The following is a 21,624-nucleotide window of genomic DNA, read 5'->3' on the forward strand; positions in this document are numbered from 1 at the left end:
GTATGTTATGGACAACGAACACAGGTGCATTTTATTGATGGCATTTTGAATGCACAGAGATACCGTGACGAGATCCTGAGGCCCATTGTTGTGCCATTCATCCACGACCATCACCTCATGTTGCAGCATGATAATGCACTGTCCCATGTTGCAAGGATCTGTACACAATTCCTGTAAGCTGTGTAGCATTTGGACCAATCAGACACACAACTTTTTGTTGTATTTAACAAATATTTTTCTCCCTCTCACTCTCCCTCCTCTCAGTATTCGTCGCCAGGAAGTCTATTCCTTATATGGATATGTTTTTCTGTATATGTGGCGATTTTATACAAAACACATGTTCTTGGGAAAAACATCCTGTATGGGTATGTCCCCCTATCTTCATTGGTTAAGAGGATGAAACTCCCCTCGACATATGCCTATATAAGATCTGTATTTCTATGAATAAATTGAAGTACTTGAGAATACATTTGAATGTGTGTTTTCTTACTTCCCGGCCGTATGTATACACTTGGAGAGACTGAGAAGATTTCACGGTGGCAAAGAGATATCGAGGGACCAAATTGTTATTTATTAACAGCCATTGAAGAGGAGTGGACCAACATTCCACAGGCCACAATCAACAACCTGATCAACTCTATGCGAAGGAGATCTGTTGCACTGCGTGAGATAAATGGTGGTCACACCAGATACTGACTGGTTTTCAGACCCCCCCGGACCGCCCAATACAGTAAAACTGCACATTTTAGAGTGGCCTTTTATTGTGGCCAGCCTAAGGCACACCTGTACAATAATCATGCTGTCTAATCAGAATCTTGATATGCCACACCTGTGAGGTGGATGGATTCTCTCAGCAAAGGAGAAGTGCTCACTAACACAGATTTAGACAAATTTGTGAACAATATTTGAGAGAAATAGGCCTTTTGTGTACATATAAAACGTCTTAGATCTTTGAGTTCAGCTCATGAAAAATGGGGGCAAAAACAAAAGTGTTCCGTTTATAATTTTGTTCAGTGTGCATGCATACATACATACATAGTTTCAACCCACACAAGAGAAAGAGAGAGGAAGGGATGAATAAGGTTGGGTGGAGAGATAATTAAGGTTGGAGTGAGAGAGATTATGGGAGAAATTAGGAGGAAGGCGGTTGTTGAAGGGGATGTGGACATCTTCAAGGTCACGCTTTTGTGTTGAGATGAGCGATAGACATGGAGAAAAATATCAGAGAGGCTCAGGGGTTGAGGAGATGGTCCAGAGATAATGAAAAGAAAAATTATCTTTGTCTAACCCCCTCCCTTCATCTTCAAAGAGAGCTTTATTATGCATTACACAGTTTGTGTTGTTGGTGTTGGTTAACTCTGATGATGTTCATTTGTAATTGTCAGCTGAAAATGAATCATTTTGTTGGATGACTTCACACCAGTTGCATAGACATTATTCAACCCACTGCAGTTGACAAATTATCACTTCATCCCTCTTTTTTTCTTGTCCTCTTTTAATTTTAATTTTCAGAAAAGACCTCTGAGCTGTAATGGGATAATCCCAGCCACTCTTGGAAATGCACATGTTGAGTAACCAGGAAAAATATCTCCCACTGGAAGCTCACATAAATATTAATATCTGTTTATTTATTAATTCATCCCAGAAAGCGTATTAGAGTTTAGGATTTTCTATTTCGAGGTGGTTTCGCATGTCATACACTTCTTGCATTTAGTCAACAATGATTGTGACAGTGCTCAATCATCTGACAGTATTCCATGAATTAGCCAAGCAACAGAAATGTTCATTTGCAAAAACAAACAAAAAAAAGTTAATTTGTTTCCCCTCATCTCAAATGGTCGGCAGCTCTTCACCAGATGTGGTGAACCTACAAAAAAACCTTTGGAAACAGTGGACAGTTTGCCACATCCGTGAAAAGTTTGACAGCTGTGAAAAATGTAGCATTGTTGCCAAAGTTTTGATGCACCACTGCCAGTAAAGAGCTGCTAATTCCCACCAACCAATTTGCCACATATTAGCCGCAACAAGTTTGACACAAATAAACAGTTTTACAGGGGACTGGCGCCCGTCAGCTGAAGGACTGTTTCTGAATGCCTCTCTCTGTCTCTGTCAATGGCGATATGTTTGGAGCGCTGAGCTGAACATGTTTGCTGTTTCTGGTTTGGTCCCAGGGCTGCCGGTGATGCAGGTGAAGATTGACATCTCCAGACAGCAGGTGGAGAAGATCTTCGGTCTGGAGGATTACTGGTGTCAGTGTGTGGCCTGGAGCACTACAGGAACCCAGAAGAGCCAAAAGGCATTTGTGCGCATCGCCTGTGAGTTCAGCTCTGCTATCTTATAACACAAACATTTTGAGGAATGCTATTTTATAATCTGTGATAAATGTCTAGCACAGTGGGTTCTCAACTGGTGGGGTGCTTCCCCAAAATGGGTCACAGGTCTGTGTTGATCTGAATTGGAGGGGGGGAAATTATTGAACAAAAGCTAAATGCAAATAATAAAGTGCAACTAACAATGCAGCATAAAAATGCATAGATAGGCTACACTTCCAAAATAAATCATATTTATTTTATAAAGAGAGAGACACTGTAGGTTGTTTTTTAATGTTTTTGAAAGAAGTCACTTATGCTCACCAAGGCTGCATTTAAAAAAATACTGTAAAACAGTAATATTTTGAAATAACATTACCATTTAAAATAAGTTTTCTGTTTAAATATATTGTAAAATGTAATTAATTTCTGTGATGGCAAAGCTGAATGTTCAGCAGCTGTATCTCCAGTCTTCAGTGTCACATTATCAGCTAAAATGAAATGATCAACTAAAATGGAAGAAACCACTTCTAGTATCTTCTAGTCTTGTTAGTGCTGACATCAAGTGACTACATTAAACATGGGTTCATGTGGATAAACAAGGTTTTAAATGACCACGTGTTTTGTGCAATCAGTTACTGACTTAATATATAATATTAATAATTAATTTTATTATAATTAATTTAATGATATTTATTTGCCTACTTTTGTGCATTAAAAAATGTTTCATACCGTGTAAGGTCATCATTTCAGCCCTAATGTAAAATCTCGGTCTCAAAGCAAAATCAATTGAGAACCACAGGTTAAAGCAAATTAGTTAATTTCCATCATTCAACTAGAAAATACAGAGCCTGAATTGGCAACTAACATTAATAGCTGGTCTCTATGGGTGCTGTAAGGGAAAAACATAGCAGCTACATGAACAGGTGTTTCTTGCCATAGATGTTAATGTCGTACATATGAATACTTTAATTTTCATTTCAAATACTGTGTAAGCAGTGTGTTTTGGTAAAAAGCATGTCTAACCAAATTAATTTGTCCCTAATGTCTTTAAAGTGCTCTACATCACAGTAGCATTTGCTCTTTTTTATCACTCCACAGTAGAGTGTTTTGATAGTGCATTACTTTCTATTAAAAGTTATTTTGAAATTCCATTTAGCCAATCAATCTAACCACTTATGTTCTGTTTTTCCCCAAGGCTGATTGATTCAGTTGGTTTTATATGACTTATTTAATGTTTGATTGGAAAGTTTGATCAGGAAGAGCCTGTGGCAAGGAAAATCTGCTAATCTGCAGTGTAACACTTTGTAACTGACTCAAGAGGCCTGGTGGTTTTGATATTTCTGTGTGATTAAACACCAAGAAACCGCACTGCCTCACTCAGAACAAACGTCACCACAAAACAGAAGAGAAGACATATTTAAAGTAGCGTCTAAGGAAAGATACAATACAGTCATGTGTGTATATATATATATATATATATATATATATATATATATATATATATATATATATATATATATATATATATATATTGCGTAATCAGATTCCAAAAATTAAGTGCTTGTAATTAGATTAAATTACATTTTAAAATACTTGTAATCAGACTACAGCTTTTTTTATTGATTACATGATTACATATTATTCACACAATAGCCATACATTATTCATAGTTTATTGATTCTCCCAAATACATCTTTTTCATCTTTTATATGTTCCTTTTTAAAATAGCCTACTGCTTATATACACTCAGAAAGTCTTCCAGTTTTGTGGACATTCACACAAAGACAGTCACTAGTCAGGTGGCTACACAGCATTTGACCACTGGATTTACAAAAATAATTTCAAGTGTTTCAACATTGTATCAACTTCTGATGAACACATTAATGTTTATTTGAATTATCACTTAAAAAAACTTTTACTCACCCAAGAATGATTACAGCATCCAGGGGCTCAAACGGTTTGTGTGCTACATAACTCCGTCTTTTCCTGGACACAAAGAGCCATACAACTTCTGAGCACTTTCAATATAGCGCATGAGTCATATGGACCACTTCTGTGTTATTTGTATGGTGCTTCAGTCTTTTTTGGAGCTTGAAAGCTTCAGTGCCCATTCACTGTAACTGCGCTAAGGTGAACTATTCCTTTAACAAACCTCTCGAGTTTTCCACTCATGTCATGACAATGTCATCTCAGGACTCGATGGCCATCTAATCCTTTGTGCCTCTCCGATTCCCATCAAATCCTATTTAATTAAATAGAATGTCAAAGGCCCCTCTTCACCTCTTAATGTTTGCCAAGGCCTGATTGATGAAGACAGGCATGACATCTGTTTTGAGGAAACGAAATGACTGGCAGTGCCATCGTTATTGAAAGAGATTTTATTCCCCAGCATCTGAACCGAAGACAAGCCCCTTGTCTCAATGGACACCTTCTTCCAAAAGCTTTTTCGTGTCATAACAGCTATAAACGTTTATGCAAATATTGTTTTGAAATTGTGCCATCGAAAACCCTCCATCAAGTGTAATGCAATTTTGACGAGCAAATACAATTCGACTCGCATCAACGTTTGTCCCAGGGGTTTTAGGTAGAGTGGGTGGTCGTGTGGAAACCACAGCCATGGTGTGGTATCGAGTAGTGGAGGAAGATAATGCGACTCCTTTTTGTTGATGCTTTGCCTGGGGGCTGCAGACAACCATTCTCTGAAGCAACCAAGCAGGGTCTAATAAGCACTTGGGTCTGTGATATGGATCCTTCTAAGAGAGAACGTACATGGTGCAAACAAAGCCCTGAGTTATATATGGAGGAGCTCTGAACCCAAAAAAACACATTGCTTAATGTGACACAGATAGCATTAGATTAAATGGCTTGGCAGTTTACCTTCCTGGTGATACATGTACACGTTCTGATCCACTTTATGACTACAGGAGAATTTTAGTCAATAGCCTGGCTTGAGAGCCCATAGAAAAGAAAAAAAAACTTCCAATCCTTTTAAAATCTCAATTGTTTCCCCTAGACTTTTGCTTAATGCCCTCTTCACACTGACAGTAATTTTAAAACTAAAGGTGGCAAAGTCAAAATCTGTCTATAAAAAATCTATACACACACACAAAGACCTGAATTTAAGACATGTATTTGAATTGAAAATAAAATTAATGTCCATTTGGATTACACAGTTTTAACAAACTACTAATCCTGATGCAAATTTGTCAGCAATACATAAATGAAACAAAAGATTTCTGTAAAAGTATTAATTAAATAAATGTGTTTTAATGCACAGTAACCAGATTCATGTATTTATCATCTATTTTGTTTCAATCTCATATAGTTTTAACTAACTGAATATTGCTCATTCAACAGCTAGTCATATTTAACCATGTTCGTACTTTATAATTGAATAAATAGTCAGAACATGTCGGCAGTGCCATCGTTATTGAAAGAGATTTTATTCCCCAGCATCTGAACCGAAGACAAGCCCCTTGTCTCAATGGACACCTTCTTCCAAAAGCTTTTTCGTGTCATAACAGCTATAAACGTTTATGCAAATATTGTTTTGAAATTGTGCCATCGAAAACCCTCCATCAAGTGTAATGCAATTTTGATGAGCAAATACAATTCGACTCGCATCAACGTTTGTCCCAGGGGTTTTAGGTAGAGTGGGTGGTCGTGTGGAAACCACAGCCATGGTGTGGTATCGAGTAGTGGAGGAAGATAATGCGACTCCTTTTTGTTGATGCTTTGCCTGGGGGCTGCAGACAACCATTCTCTGAAGCAACCAAGCAGGGTCTAATAAGCACTTGGGTCTGTGATATGGATCCTTCTAAGAGAGAACGTACATGGTGCAAACAAAGCCCTGAGTTATATATGGAGGAGCTCTGAACCCAAAAAAACACATTGCTTAATGTGACACAGATAGCATTAGATTAAATGGCTTGGCAGTTTACCTTCCTGGTGATACATGTACACGTTCTGATCCACTTTATGACTACAGGAGAATTTTAGTCAATAGCCTGGCTTGAGAGCCCATAGAAAAGAAAAAAAAACTTCCAATCCTTTTAAAATCTCAATTGTTTCCCCTAGACTTTTGCTTAATGCCCTCTTCACACTGACAGTAATTTTAAAACTAAAGGTGGCAAAGTCAAAATCTGTCTATAAAAAATCTATACACACACACAAAGACCTGAATTTAAGACATGTATTTGAATTGAAAATAAAATTAATGTCCATTTGGATTACACAGTTTTAACAAACTACTAATCCTGATGCAAATTTGTCAGCAATACATAAATGAAACAAAAGATTTCTGTAAAAGTATTAATTAAATAAATGTGTTTTAATGCACAGTAACCAGATTCATGTATTTATCATCTATTTTGTTTCAATCTCATATAGTTTTAACTAACTGAATATTGCTCATTCAACAGCTAGTCATATTTAACCATGTTCGTACTTTATAATTGAATAAATAGTCAGAACATGTCAGAACATATGCTCACCATGCCACTCCTCTGAGAATACTAACCAAATTAATGTTACACTAATTATGACAAATAGTTAATATTAAATATACTGTGCACTACAAGGTCTGTGCTTTTTTTTTTTTTTTTTTGCAAATAGCATGGCATACCCAACCATTACCTCATCTTTATTTTATTATGCACATGGGGAAGCCTATATGTTTTAATTATGGTTGTGCTTATAAGTTTGAACATATATGTTCCAAATACACCTAGTAACTAATAAATAAAATGATTTTGCTGTACAGATCTGAGGAAGAACTTTGAGGAGGAACCACTGGGTAAGGAAGTGGCACTGGATCAGGAAGTCCTTCTGCGCTGTCATCCTCCTGAAGGTGTTCCTCCTGCAGAGGTGAGAGCAACAATTAAACATGTTAACACCCAGCAGCTCTGCTAATTATCCCCCTCATTAATGCACTCGCACAAATATACCATCGAGCCAGAGATCTGACGTCTTTCACCATATTCCGTCTGTTCTATGAGCTGGACTTGGATGAGGAACTACGCAGTGTGATTTGGCAGCTCTGGGAGTCCCATCAATAATACATGAATTTTTGCACTGGTGCAGGACTGTTGCCGCTCAAAATGGCCATCCAAACTAACAGCAGCGACGTATCTGTGCTTTATTTTCATATTAAATATTCAACTCCATTTTCACTACCAAAGTGACTGATAAGTTTGACTTCATTCATTGTCTTTTTTTTCTGACTTGTTTCAGTCAGTTTTAAAAGAACATTCTTGTTTTCATACAATTTCAACATTTGTGGCGTAATTATAATTACTGTAGGAAATATTTTTAACTAATTAATCAGTTCATTATTATTATTATTATTATATTAATCATATTATAAATCATAGTTACAATTAAAGCTAATTCTTACAATGAATTTTAAGATTAAAAGCAGAAAAGTGGAACTATATGATTATATATAGATATATTTTATGTGATGATGAACATTATACCACAATACAAAAAAATGAAATCAAAAATATTTCTTTTTTTATTACCAAAGTATTATCATAGTCCCAATTGCTACTTTTAGTTCTATTTCTGATTTCAAGGTGCTAAATAAATGTTCTAATTTCCTAAATAGATAGATAGATTAATTAAATAATAAAAAAATATATATATAATAAAAAAAATAAAAGAAAGATAGAAAAATGCTAATCCACTTTCCTACTGCTCCATGCTCCCATGCAGTGCTTCTTCAGCCCAGGCAGGGTCTTTGGGAGCTGCCCAGAATGGCCGCTGGATACAGTGTGATACAGAGCTTTCCATCGGTTTGAGCCAGACTGAAGCTGTGAAATGTTTTCTCTTGTGTATATCTCTAGGTGGAGTGGCAGAGAAACGAGGAGCTGATCGACCTCAAGACTGACCCCAATTTCTTCATCACCGTGGACCATAATCTCATCATCAAACAAGCCCGCCTGGCCGACACAGGCAACTACACCTGCGTGGCCAAGAACATTGTGGCTCGACGAAAGAGCTCCTCGGCTACTGTGATTGTCTATGGTGTGTTTCTTCTCATACTTTGTTCCATTCTTAAATCACAGATAAATGGACTTCACCTTTCAACAGTCTGACAAAAGTTTGGGATGGTTTTGACCCAGAGTCAGGGGTAATTTACTGAGAGAGTTAGGCTAGCTTTGATGGACAACTCTATTTTGATCAGACTTTGAGAACAAAATATACTGACTGCTTTGCTTTGTGAAAATTGTCAGTGTTTTACTACAACAACACTAGCTGTAGTCTCCGTCCAATTACTTTTGAACATTATCTATTTTTATGTTTATTATTTTCTTTAAATAATTTACGGGTTCCCATAAACCTTAAAAATATAAGGACAAGTGATATTTTCAGGCCTGAAAAAACATGGAAATTAAGTTAATATAATATGAATTTAATATATTTTATAATTAATGACCTTTATATTTATTTATATAATTTTTTTTAGGGGAGAAACTATTAATTATAAATGTGATCGCCTATAAATGTATTATTATTTATTTATTTTTAACCGCATACATTTCAGTTGGTTTGCAAGTTGTTCCACATAATTTCTGTTTTGTGTATAATTTTCTTGAACTTTGAATCCTTTTAAAATGATTTTTAAAAATTCTTCAGTCACGATTAACTAGAAAGGTCAGAAAGTGTGGAAACTCCTATCTTTTGAATGATTTTTATTAAAAATAAACGCTGCTTTCTTGAATATTTTATTTTGTAAATATAAATATAAATATAAATGCATTTGCATTTGCATTATAAAACATATATTTACATGCACTTTGTGGATTTTACTTAAGTGTCCAAATAAAATTGAGGCCATTATATTTCTAGTAGCCATCTTAAAACTGAACATTATAGCATGGGCAGCTTTAGCGTAGCTCCTCTAAAACTGTTCATGCTGTGAATGATTGCAGCAACATTACAACATATCAATTTGGGAGCAAAGCAGCCAGGCAGTGTCTCAGAAATCTCAGCAGAGGTGACAAACACTCACACTGTAGTTGAGCTTGTTGAATTAATGGCAGAAAATGGCCAATGAATGGGGTTTATAAGCTAGCTGACCTTTATTAAAATGCACAGCGGCAGAGCATCGCTAACCCCGGAGGGGTCCCAGGACAAGCGCTGTTCTAAAGGTAGCATGCATTACAACCCAGTACACGCTCTCTACTGAGCCGGGCCGAGTCAGTCACATAACAACATAGAGTACAGTACTGGGACAGATCTACTGAGAATACTTCTAAACCACAGACAGACATGTTAACAATGGAGAATCTGAACTTGTTGGGCTTTTTTTGTCAGAGATAATGTATCAGGTTTATTTTGAAGCCTAGCCTAAAGATAATAAGTCAAGGGACAGCTGTGTAAAAGTGCTCTGCAAAAGTGAGCCGAGAACATTTTCGTTCTATTGTTTGCTCTTTATGCTGTCAATCAATGAAGCCCTCACACAGGGAAAAAGCGAAAAGGCAAATAAATGCTAGGTGCAGCGCCTTACAATTTTTAATGGTTTCAAATTGTGCAGTGTTCCCCAAGCAATTTGCTACCATTGTAGAAATTAATTAAAGAAAAATTCCCTGTGAATACCTTTTGATCAAAAGAACTATTAGATATGGTCCTTTATGCTATTCATTTTTACCCGTGGCTTCGCATTAAAATGTCAGTTTACTAATTTGAAGTCTTGCAGTCTTGCTTATTGGCTGAACCATAGGTGGTGTGAGAGCTGTTATTAGTGCTGTTGGACAGAGGCCGAGATGAATTTTAACAAGGCTGGACTTGACTTGACACAACGGTGTGCTAAGAGGTAATCAGGACCCGAGTTGCTGCGCAATTTCCTTCTTCGTGGTGAGCAATCAGTGGTAGAAGAGAGGCTAAAAAATTGATTCGGTCTGACTAGAGTGAGATTTCGTGGAGAATTACAGAGCAGTTCCAAGCACAATATGGACTCTGACCAGCGATCAAGGCTTCAGGACAACAAATCGGTCGAGTTACTGAGGGAAGAAGAAATCAGATTTGCTCTGAATTCTCCCACCAAGAGAGAGGAGGCTGGGAACTTGATTAAAAACCCTGCGTGAACTTTGGACTCGGGATCATGGCGGAATCCTTGCAGGATTATGCATTTCACGAGCCAGGATATTGGTGCAATAAAAACCATACTGTGTATCGGTGTAGAGCAGAAAACCAATATACACCCCACGTGAGCATTGTGAGATGAAATCTAGGCCGTTTCCTTTAAGACATCCAACCCACCATATGTGTCCCCCGATTTAGCAAAGACTTTTGTTAATATGCAGCTTATAAAAGGGAATGAGTGATAATAGCATTGTGACTTGATAAATAGAAACTGAGGAGAATTATGTTTAGTTACCACATCCAGATGTGGCCAGACATGCACACAATTCTTTTTCTTCTTTTTTTCTGTTTTCTAACCCTAACTCCACTTCACTGTGATTGGCGGGCTATTCTCTCGTTCTGTTAACTCTTTCCCCGCCATTGACGAGTTATTTCGTCTTTTAGAAGAAAACCCTTCCCCGCCAAAGACAAGTTTTTATGGCTTTTCGTGTTTTCATTGTTATAGAAACTAGAAACTAGCGATCTCTTATGTAAACAGATGCATATGAAAAATAATGCGATCATCAGCAATAGACAGCATATAAATGAAAACTGCATAATGTTACGGAGTAAAATGTTGATCCAGGAAGTGGTATATGTCTGTGCAAACTTTGGAGGTGTCGATGGAAGCGATTTACTGGATTTATGCTTTGATAATCTTACTGAATATTATCCAGATGTAGTTTTTGATAAAAATGTGATTTTCTCACCTTTTTGCTCAAAATTGTGCATTTTTATGAAACCTACCTATATTCAAGTGTTGATAAAAAAAGAATGCTTTAAGTTAGAATAAAACAGATTTTTTTTTGTTTAAAAGTAGAGGCTCTGATCTTGATCTAGGTGTATTGCATATTCAAATATTCATACAGCAAAATATACTGGAGGCCATCAAATTTGAGTGAAAATCATCAAAATCGCTGGTGGTGGCTGGCAACTTTTAAAAAAAAAAATGCTGGCGGGGAAAGAGTTTATGCAATAATACCCTGTGCTAGTAATTAGTACATAAATCAGCCTAAACAAGTCAAACTGTTATAAGTAGACAAGCAAATTACAGAGTAAACAACTCACCCATTTGGAAACATTAGTTGTGTCCGAAATCACACACTCTCTGAGCAGGTACTTCTTTTGAATAAGTAATTACTTTGCAACCATTAAAAAAGTATGTTCTATATTGTATGGATGCATGTAGTATGAATGAAGAAGTCCAGACTTACATTTGTCATGTTGCCGTTGTCATGTGACCTGTCAGCATCAGTTGTGTTGCTTTACCGCCATTTACAAATCCTCTCCCATGGCCTCATGGGATAATAAAGTATCATCAGATATGCACTTCAGAATCACACCGAATTTTTTTTAATCTCACCGCCTTTTGTTTTATGAATACTGTGAATCTGAACATAGTGCTCTGTTCACATTCATTTTTTGCCTGCTATATAGTAGAGAAGTATGAGATTTCGGATGCAGCCATTGTTTATTAAAGGTTCCCTATGGAATTTTGGTCTTTCTATCGCCATCTGTGGTTGAAACATACAATTGCAATAGATTCGCAGTAAATCCATTTTTTCTGTAAGGCCTATAAAACCTTCAAAATAATGAAATGTTTTAAGCTTCTTTAGCCTTACAGACAAGGCTTTGTCAAGCAATCTTACAAAGTTTGTCTTGACAAACCTTTTTTTCTAGTTGAAAATGACATTAACATGGATTTTAGTTCTTGTTGATTCTGCTTACTTCAAATTGCAATTGCATTTCTGCATTTTTTTGCTTCCTTAATTCAAATTTGGTAATTGAATTTAAGTTTCTCAGTTCAGTTCTTAATGCTTTTTATGTACTAGCTGAATAATTAATTTAAAGAAGAGTTGTTGTGCTGTTTCATTGACAAAGAAACTGTGTAAACATCAAATGAACACGAATTTAGACTGAATGAAACAACCAAAAGAGATGGCAGCCGCTACATAACTACCTCTAATCAACAGTAGAGTTAGCGTAGCGTTGATAACTATTGATCTTAACATAGCTTTCATATGTTGCCGCTGTCCCCGTGGCCTGCCTTTAAGCACAGAGCTCATGTTTGTGGCTGTTTATCCTTGTGCTTGTCGGGTAATCCTGACTCGCTGTGTTCGTTTCCCCCTTTCCTTTGCACTGGGCGCACGAGCAGTGAACGGTGGCTGGTCCACATGGGCCACATGGTTGGCTTGCAGTGCTGTCTGTGGTCGGGGGTGGCAGAAGAGGAGCCGGAGTTGCACCAACCCCACTCCCCTGAACGGCGGGACGTCCTGCGAGGGCCAGAGCATCCAGAAAAGTGCCTGCACTGCCACCTGTCCAGGTAACGTCCACCGGGCGTCGCTCACTGCAAAGTAGAGCTGGTTTGGCATTAGCGCACCATAGCACCAATAGGACGGCCAGCTTGATTGGCATTAGCTTTTTTGTGCTTAAGCAAAACATTTTCATGTTTTTTTTTTCTTTTGAATTATTCATAGCTAAACCAGTGTGTCCATTACGCCCATCATATTTCTTTCAGATTTTGCGTGCTCTGCTGCTTTCGCTTTTGCTGCATGAGGTCTTTTTCTGTTCAGTTGTAAGCAGGGTCCAAAATTAACTTGTCTGTCAGAGGCGAAAACATATTTTCCCCCCCTGTTTTTGCTGTTTTTTTCCCCCTTACGTTTGTTGTCATGTTGTTTATCACATTTGTCCCCAGATGTAAATAGACTTTTACTATTCAGAATTTAGTTAAGAATGTCTTTACCGAATCAAAATTGCAATTCAATTCTAAAATTTTAATTAAGATAGCAAACAGGATGCAGAATTTCAATTCAAATTTAAATGTACACAACTGTTTAAAAGTTTGGGGTTGGTAAATTATTATTATTTTTATTTAAGAGAAGTCTCTTATGTTCTCCAAGGCTGCATTTATTTGATCAAAAAATACAAGAAAAACAGTAATATTGTGAAATATTATTTGGAATATAAAATAACTGTTTGCTATTTTAATATATTTTAAAATATAATTTATTTCTGTGATGGGAAAGCTGAATTTGCAGCAGCTGTTGCTCCAGTCCTCAGTGTCACATGACCCTTCAGAAATAAAAGCTTTTTTTTTATCAATAATTACAACTTACATATATATAGTGTGTGTGTGTTTGTGTATAGCAATTTAATGCATCCTTGCTGAATAAAAATATTAATTTATAAAAAAAAAAAAACATACATATCCAAACTTTTTTAAATGTAATTAGTGCAATTAACAAAATTTTAATGTTGTTTAAACATAATTTTTTTTAAAACAGTATCAAGGTACGTAGTTAAAGGTGCAATAGGTGATTGTCTTCAGAAACATTTTTTGTTATGCTGGTTGAAAGTCTCTTCACATCCCGATATCAATCATTAAGTTGAGTGGTCTAAATTTATTTATCTGTATTTATATATTCTGTGGAAGGCCTAGGACCAAGAAATGTTCGCCCATTCAAAACGCTCGGTTAGAGCGTTTTAATTGACTTTCCTACCTGCCTGTCAACGTATGTATTAGCATACCTCTGCGCACCCGGTTCGCGCAGACAGGATACATCATCAGCGCTTTCACGCACGCTGTGCAGACAGAGCGAGAATGGCAGACAAACATCAACAACCCGATCTTCCTTCCTGGTATTGTAGTACTTTTAAAGTTTTCTCACCGGTGAAAGAAACATGATGTAGCCCAGCAGTTCCCAATCAGTCCTCGCGCCTCGCGCCTCCCAGCTCTGCATATTTTGCGTGTCTCGCTTAGTTAACACACCCGATTGAGATAACCAACTGTGTTCCGATCGATATGATCCCTACACAGTGTTCATTGCTTCCTACTCCCTGAGCGGGGGAAATCCGTTGAAGTTTACTTCACTTCGGAACATGGGCTGGAATTGGGAACCGCTGATGTAGCCTATTGTAGTAATGTTGTCTCTGGTATTCTGGTCTGTGAGCGTAAATGTGTTCAGGGGGCGTGGCTTTGCAGATTGCAGGGAGGGTGAGACGTTCGCTTTCAGTGCTATCAGGCTAAAGTTAGCATTTTCCAAGATCTTCTACTGCACCTTTAATTTTAGACCTTTGTTCAAAGCTGATGGCAGAAACCTAAAAAGTCTTGTCTTTTAAACAATGTCAGGCAGGGCAGCAAGAGCACAGAGTGATATTTACACTTCTGCACATTATATAAATACAAGGATTAGCAAATGTTCTGATGCTAGCGTTCTATGTCAGTGCTTAAAAAATTTCCCTGACCTCCTATACTGCTGCTTGTAGTACTTTCAAGGGTTGAGAGGGAACAGAGAAAGAAAGAGGAAGCAGGGAAGCAGCGTGGCTGCGTTTCCTCAGCCCTTATCGATCGCATGCAGTTTGAAATGGAAGTCAGGCCACTTCATTTACAGGCTGACATTAGACTCAGGTACATAGGGGAAGGCATTCTCTTGATTACTGCGATAGGCTCATGAGTGTATTTCAGCAGGGACAAAAATGGCATTATGTAGGCGCTGCTGACAACTATTAAATATCCACGCTTAGTAAACAGGAGAGGAAATCGAAGCTTTTTTCAGCTGCAGCTCATCTCCCTCACTCACCCCCTTTCTTCCTCCACTCCTCCAGTGAGAGGGTTTATCTACTTAAGCCAATCTCCTGTTTCATTACAAAGCATCCAGTGAAATTTAATAAGACGCCACCTTTACACTGCTCTGTAAGTAACGTGCTCTCAAAATATGGCGTTTTTGATGAGCAAAAATACAAAGCATGGGGGAATGCTTCTGACAGAGCTCTGCGGGGATGGATTTCACATGATTACGACTTAAATAGCATTTCTGTGGGGGAGAAGATAGACGGAGAAGGAAATATAGGCATGAACACTGTTAAAAAGAGACACTGGAAGTAGATTTTTTTTAGGAAAGCAGTGATGAGAAGTAGAGAGTACACTGTAAAAAAAAATTCCTTAAATATTTACTGTAAAAAAAAATGGCAGCACATTACCGTAAAAAAAAAAAATATGATTGCAACGTTTTAGGTTTTACAGGGTTGAACTTAAGTTTATGGTAAAAAAAAGTGTATATTTCATTAACTGATATAATTTTAATATTCCATGCAATGTAATAAAATATATTTTCTAATTGTATAATATACTGATAACTGCCGTAATAATTCATGTGGTAAAAGAGAATTACATACATTCTAATTGGTTCTGATTGTTTTGCGTCACACCTCGGTTTTGTGTTCAGTGCAGACAGATAACTTGCTTGTTGCTGGAAACTTAATACAGAGAGAGGGATGCTGAAAAATAAAATCTGGGGGGAAAAAAATAAACGGAAGAAAGATGGCTCACAGTAGTGGCCAGTGCAGGGTTTATGATACGGGTCATGCTGAGCGAGCGAGTTGAACGTTGTTCCCAAGGTGGCTTTATTCCCCTCATGTTTCTCACACTCCGACTGATTAATCCTGACATGGGTGGCAGCGAGGGAGCTGTGGTGTCCTGGCCAAAGATGACTTAGTTGTGTTCCCAATCAAAAAACGGCATCTGCCTGCTTTAGTGTGCTCACCAGAGGACCCCAAATCCTGTCAGCAAGAGAAAAGGAAAAGGAGAGAGAGTGACCATCCTGTTCCATTTATCACCATACAAAGACACACACGGACAACTGCAGGCCCTAAAAATTACATCTGAGACTCCATCCCGATTTATCAAAACGTGACTTCTGACTGCAGGAGGTATAAATCATCATTTACTGACTTGCTGCAGGTAGAGGCAGCGTGTTCCCAGAGCACAGTCAGACAGCAGGAGACAGAAAGAGAAACAGCAGAGCTTTGATAAACGACTCTGTATGTGAACATAGTCCATCGCCGCTGTTCTACTGATCCTCAGGACAGGGCGACTTTAAAGGACGTGACGGGATTTGTTGTGTAATGCGGCAAGTGTGTGATGCCTTGTGAATGCTGATGAATTCTTTTTGTAATGCGAATACGGTGGAATAATGTTTCCAAGGTGCTCAAAATGTTATCCTCAGTACCAAGCCTGCAAAATCAATTGAAATAAAATAATGTGATTACTATCAACCGCTTAAACAACATTACACTGTGAATGTAAATGCATATGAAGAGTTAATTTGCAAAAACCGATAACTCCCAATAACTTTTTCAGAAATCACGTTTTTTTTATTTCGCATTCCAAGTAATATCAATCAAACTGCAGTTGGGTTGTTTTGATTAAAGGTGCTGTATGTAGGATTGACACCGAGTGGTAGAACTAGGTATTGCAGTCCAAATTCAAAATATTGGAGCAGGTTTTTTTCACCCAGCCTCTCCTTCTCAGACTTGACGCAAACGCAGGTTGCCAGATTGACGACACCAACAGGAACGAGCACACTTGACGATGAACCATCTTGATTTGACCAGTTCAACCCGGGGTGCCGAAATACAATTGGGTAAACTGGCAGCGGGCGGGTTTCACAAACCAAAACAGAGACCGACATTCCGGCCCGGAACGCACATTTTCAAAGGAGAATAACTGACTGTAGCATTGTTTTTCAGATAAACAAGTATGTTAACTTAGCATGTTTCTTAAATATCTGCAAACATATTATGGTATTTTTATGCTTTAGTTGAGTCAATAACTTACATACAGCACCTTTAAGTAATAATAACTTAAACAAATACTGGCAATTTACAAAATAAAAGTTCATTGAAAGTAACGTTATGTTTTTTTTTACATATTAAAAGTTTGTTTTATAGCAAAAGCAGATAACTCCAACAGTCGTTTTTTGGCAAAAGCAGATAACTCCACATTTCATATTTTAGAGTTTTAAAAATCACTCGTTTAATCTTTGTAATCTCCTCAGATGACAATGTAGATGCCTGACAAAGGTTGTTGTTGTTGTTGTGAATCATAAACTGTATGGATGTGATTACACGCAATACACTGAGCTTTTCCCTCACCATTGTAACGCGCTGCTTTTGCAAGGTTCAGTGAAAACGTTTCAGCTTTTATTTTCCTTTTTCGCGCTGAAGAAGATATCACAGGTTTATCAAGTACGTCGAAATTATCCATCCTCGATCACTTTTAGTCAGCTTTGACAAGGGAGCTTGTCGGCTTCTGCAGTAAAACGTGAAATCGCGATGCCTTGAAAGTGGACAAAACCGGCGTTTTTGACCAAACGTGTTTAGGGTTAAGTTTGCGCTATATGTGGAGAATAATGCACGGCAATCAGCTATTTTTTTTTAAAACTGGCGTTTATCGGTTTTTGCAAATGAACTCTTCATATATATATATATATATATATATATATAGTGTTGTGACATACTCTAACAGTGTCACAGTTTTCATTCTTGGATTATTATTATTATTATTGAATCTTAAGAAGTTGTTCAGTAATACAATTTAAATGGGTTTTAGAAATTAAATTAAATTTAAATGTACATTAATTACAATATGATTCAATGTTCTTATTGTTATTATTCAATGTAATTGCAATATACAATATAATTACACTTTTCAGAGAATGAAAATTGGACTGAAACAATATCATAACTAAAATAGATCAAAAAGAGATTTAGAGAAATAAAAAGTACACTTTCAAGTCCAAGGACAGTGTGAATGCAAAGAGAGCCTTTGAAGTGTAAGTCTTTCTATTGGCAGCAGAGCACAACCTTATTAGGAATTTTGGTGTTTTGCACACTCTGTTCAGTATGTTTAATTATGGATTTAATGTACATTTTTGTACATTTAGCCTTGATATCTTAGCAGCAGAAATAATAAATGTTAAATGTTTTTCAAATTGTAGTTTAAATTACAGTTGTATTATTTGTCCATATAATCCCAAAAACAAACTGTACAGTTCAGTTCTGAACCTGAAGACTCCTCTTCATGATGTGCTGGCTTACTGTTTCTTCCTCTCTCTCCTTCCTTCTCTCATGGAAAATTATTACCATAGTCTCAAGAATCAATAATACTTGGCTTTTCTTTTTTCTTTTTCTTTTTCTTTTTTCAAATCTTTTCAAAAGGAACAAACCAGTAACTTACACAATTGGCCAATCAACTGGATGAGTTCAGCTGTGAAGAGTAATGTAATAAGTGTGCTTTAAAGGGCCAATTGACCTTGATGAGCCTCTTGTGCCGGTTCTTGTTGAATCACTGGCTGGTTAGACCTTTAGCACGGTGAAGAGGCTGCTTCATCTAAACCCGACACGTCAGAGACATCAGACATCTCATCCAGCACATACACACACACAAAGACAATTCTCACCTATGACTGGAGAGTCTTGTGATTGTAATGGTCTCTAAGGAGAGCATCACCTAATATTGAATGCTGTCCCTGAGACATCTTCACATTTCGCTAACTCTTTTCTTTTTTAAATACTTTTAAAGCTCAGAGCAAGTTCAGATTGATTTGGATTCTAAACTTTAGCACTTTTAACATGAAATTGAAATATTACAAAAGGGGAGCAAAACAAAAGTTAACATCACAAAATGGTCAATGGTCAAAACCATGCCAGTGTCTTAACTAATGGAGAACAAGCAGGCCTTCCAGCTTACGTTGCAGTATGTTTTCAGGTCTCAGACCAAATGTTTTCCTCTTCCCTGGATGCTAGTCTATTCCGTTGAACTTTACCTCTTAGCAATATTTATATTCGTATTTATACATTTGTAGCAAAAAAAAATAATAAAAATCAGATTTAAAACGTTAGAGCCATATTGTCTTTTTCATCACTTTAATAATGTTCAGTCATGAGTCTAGAAGGTCTATTGGAAGGGCCCAGTAGGGCCTAACCCTACTTCTTCATAGATGTTTGCAGAAAAATCCAAGACACTTTAATACTGTCCCAGCCTCTTACAAAGGTGCAAGATTGCTGAATTTTAGATGTTGTGCCTAACCTCTTTGTGGTGTGAAAGTATCCTAAGCCCCTTTTTGGCAGGCACTTTGGCCAAGGCAATGTTTTGCATGAAGTATGCTTCTCAATAACATAATTTCCTGAATCCCAAAAACGTGTTAGCTCCCTGTATTGGAAGACCTATTCTTTTTGTGGTAATGTTGCATGATGCACTTGAATACAAGATAGGCAGCAAAGCATTGTGACATCATTCTGACCCGCTCAGGCCCCGCCCACACTGGCTCAGAGCCCATGAATCACTTTTAATCTTGTTGTCTCTGTTTTATTAAACATGGAATGTTTAGGTCCAGGTGAGATTAGAGATGTAAGTGTTGAGACTCTCTCGTTCCTGCTGCAAGGTAATTGTGTGCCTCTCCCACTCGGTTCCTCCTCCCTGCTCAAGGACGAGGCATCAAGCATTGGCCATTGTGATTTTGAGCAACGTCGAGTTGAAATGAGGCTTCCTGCAGCCCTTGTAAAGGGCTGTTGGACGCCCTTTAGATGTACCCTTGACAAGACGTCCAAATAGACCTGCCACTGCTTTATTGTGTTACAGGCACCCTACACTTGCACAACAAACACACACACACACACACCTTCACCCCTACATGATAGGAAATCAAAGATATTATCTAAATGGCAGGGAGTCTGGAATGGACAATTATTTGCGGGCTTTGGTTCCTTATTAGTGCATCCTTGACTCATGTTAAGCAGGTTTCAGATATGATTGTTGCATCTTTTGAAGGGGAAATTGGCCATCACAGTCTATTTCTGCTTCTCTCACTTCATTTCTTTTTTATTTGGTTGTTAAAGTCAACATGAAATCTAAATTGACCCTATTTACTTTCTCAATACATGTTCCTGCTCTTATTTAGCAAGATTCATCAGTGTGTGTTATTACAAAGAAAAAAAAAACTTTGTCATCTTTCACCATTAACTTGCAGTGCTTCTGAAATGAATTTCCTTTTTGGCAGATGTCACCTATGGGAATGCTGTCCCTGAGACATCTTCACATTTCGCTAACTCTTTTCTTTTTTAAATACTTTTAAAGCTCAGAGCAAGTTCAGATTGATTTGGATTCTAAACTTTAGCACTTTTAACATGAAATTGAAATATTACAAAAGGGGAGCAAAACAAAAGTTAACATCACAAAATGGTCAATGGTCAAAACCATGCCAGTGTCTTAACTAATGGAGAACAAGCAGGTCATCTTTCACCATTAACTTGCAGTGCTTCTGAAATGAATTTCCTTTTTGGCAGATGTCACCTATGACAGGTTGTTGGTCAGTGCTAACCAACTGGTTAATATTAACTAATAACCATATACTGGTTAATATGAATGAATAACCAAATAAGCATCATTTTAGGCTGCTGTTGAAGATATACACAGTAATTTAATATAATTTGATGTAAAGTTCACTGCAACAATAGCAAATTATGAAATACTTAACAATGAGTTGTTCTCATTGGGATAGGGTTGGGATTAATTTTTGTGGGGGAAAAGGCAGTAAAACACCAGCAACTTTCTGTTCATACAAATGATGAGTACAGGGGCAGATTATTAATATAAAAACACTTATTTTCGTGCAGTTCCTTGCACAATATTATGACCTCAAAACTCTTACCACAGTGCATGATTTGTAACCTAATACATTATGTTTCCATCATATAATTGGGTCAGTGTGGCTTTTTTGACGTTGTAAACTTGCTCAGTAGCTCAGCTGGTACAGCATAGCATTTGAGATTAAAAACTCATGTGAAACACAATCAAGGTGCTCAAAGACTTGCTTCAGCAAATGTGTTTTATCTCATGTTTGCTTTATTTAACATTATTGGTTAGGTTTAGAGTAGAATTTAGTGTATGTATTATGTTTTTTCAAACACGATAGAGCATTAACCTTTTAGTGCCACTCACCGGACACTTTATTTCCAAACTGCCACGATGCATTACAACAACCAGCATAATAAAACATTGCCAGATTCACATTGATATGTTTTGGATAAAACTGAACGCAATTCTAGTGCCACTCACTAAACATTTCACTCTGAAAGTGTCATTAAAACATGCAAGAAGCAACATAATATAATTTTGCATAAATGTTTTTTCCAGTGGGCCCCGGTTGCTTAAAAGTGACCAAGTAGTACTTCACAGCTGACTGCAAGCTTGTCCAGGTCTATTCTGCTACAGAATGTCCGCTTTTAAGAATCCAATCAATTCCCAAGGGATTAAATAAAGCCATAATATATATATATATATATATATATATATATATATATATATATATATATATATATATATATATATATATATATATATTTA

At 37.1% G+C, this 21,624-nt stretch overlaps 1 protein-coding gene across 1 annotated transcript in view; it reads left to right on the forward strand.

Annotated features, from left to right (window-relative positions):
* The window catches only part of unc5a (unc-5 netrin receptor A), a 210,424-nt gene that overhangs the window by 133,572 nt on the left and 55,228 nt on the right, over window positions 1-21,624 (forward strand). The window contains exons 3-6 of the mRNA XM_016286233.1: window positions 2,172-2,315; window positions 7,075-7,178; window positions 8,159-8,339; window positions 12,595-12,762. Coding sequence (XP_016141719.1) covers window positions 2,172-2,315; window positions 7,075-7,178; window positions 8,159-8,339; window positions 12,595-12,762 — 597 coding nt within the window. The remainder of the gene's footprint in view (window positions 1-2,171; window positions 2,316-7,074; window positions 7,179-8,158; window positions 8,340-12,594; window positions 12,763-21,624) is intronic.

This window comes from Sinocyclocheilus grahami, unplaced genomic scaffold, assembly GCF_001515645.1.
Source record: "Sinocyclocheilus grahami isolate Dianchi unplaced genomic scaffold, SAMN03320097.WGS_v1.1 scaffold208.1, whole genome shotgun sequence".
Taxonomy (NCBI): domain Eukaryota; kingdom Metazoa; phylum Chordata; class Actinopteri; order Cypriniformes; family Cyprinidae; genus Sinocyclocheilus; species Sinocyclocheilus grahami.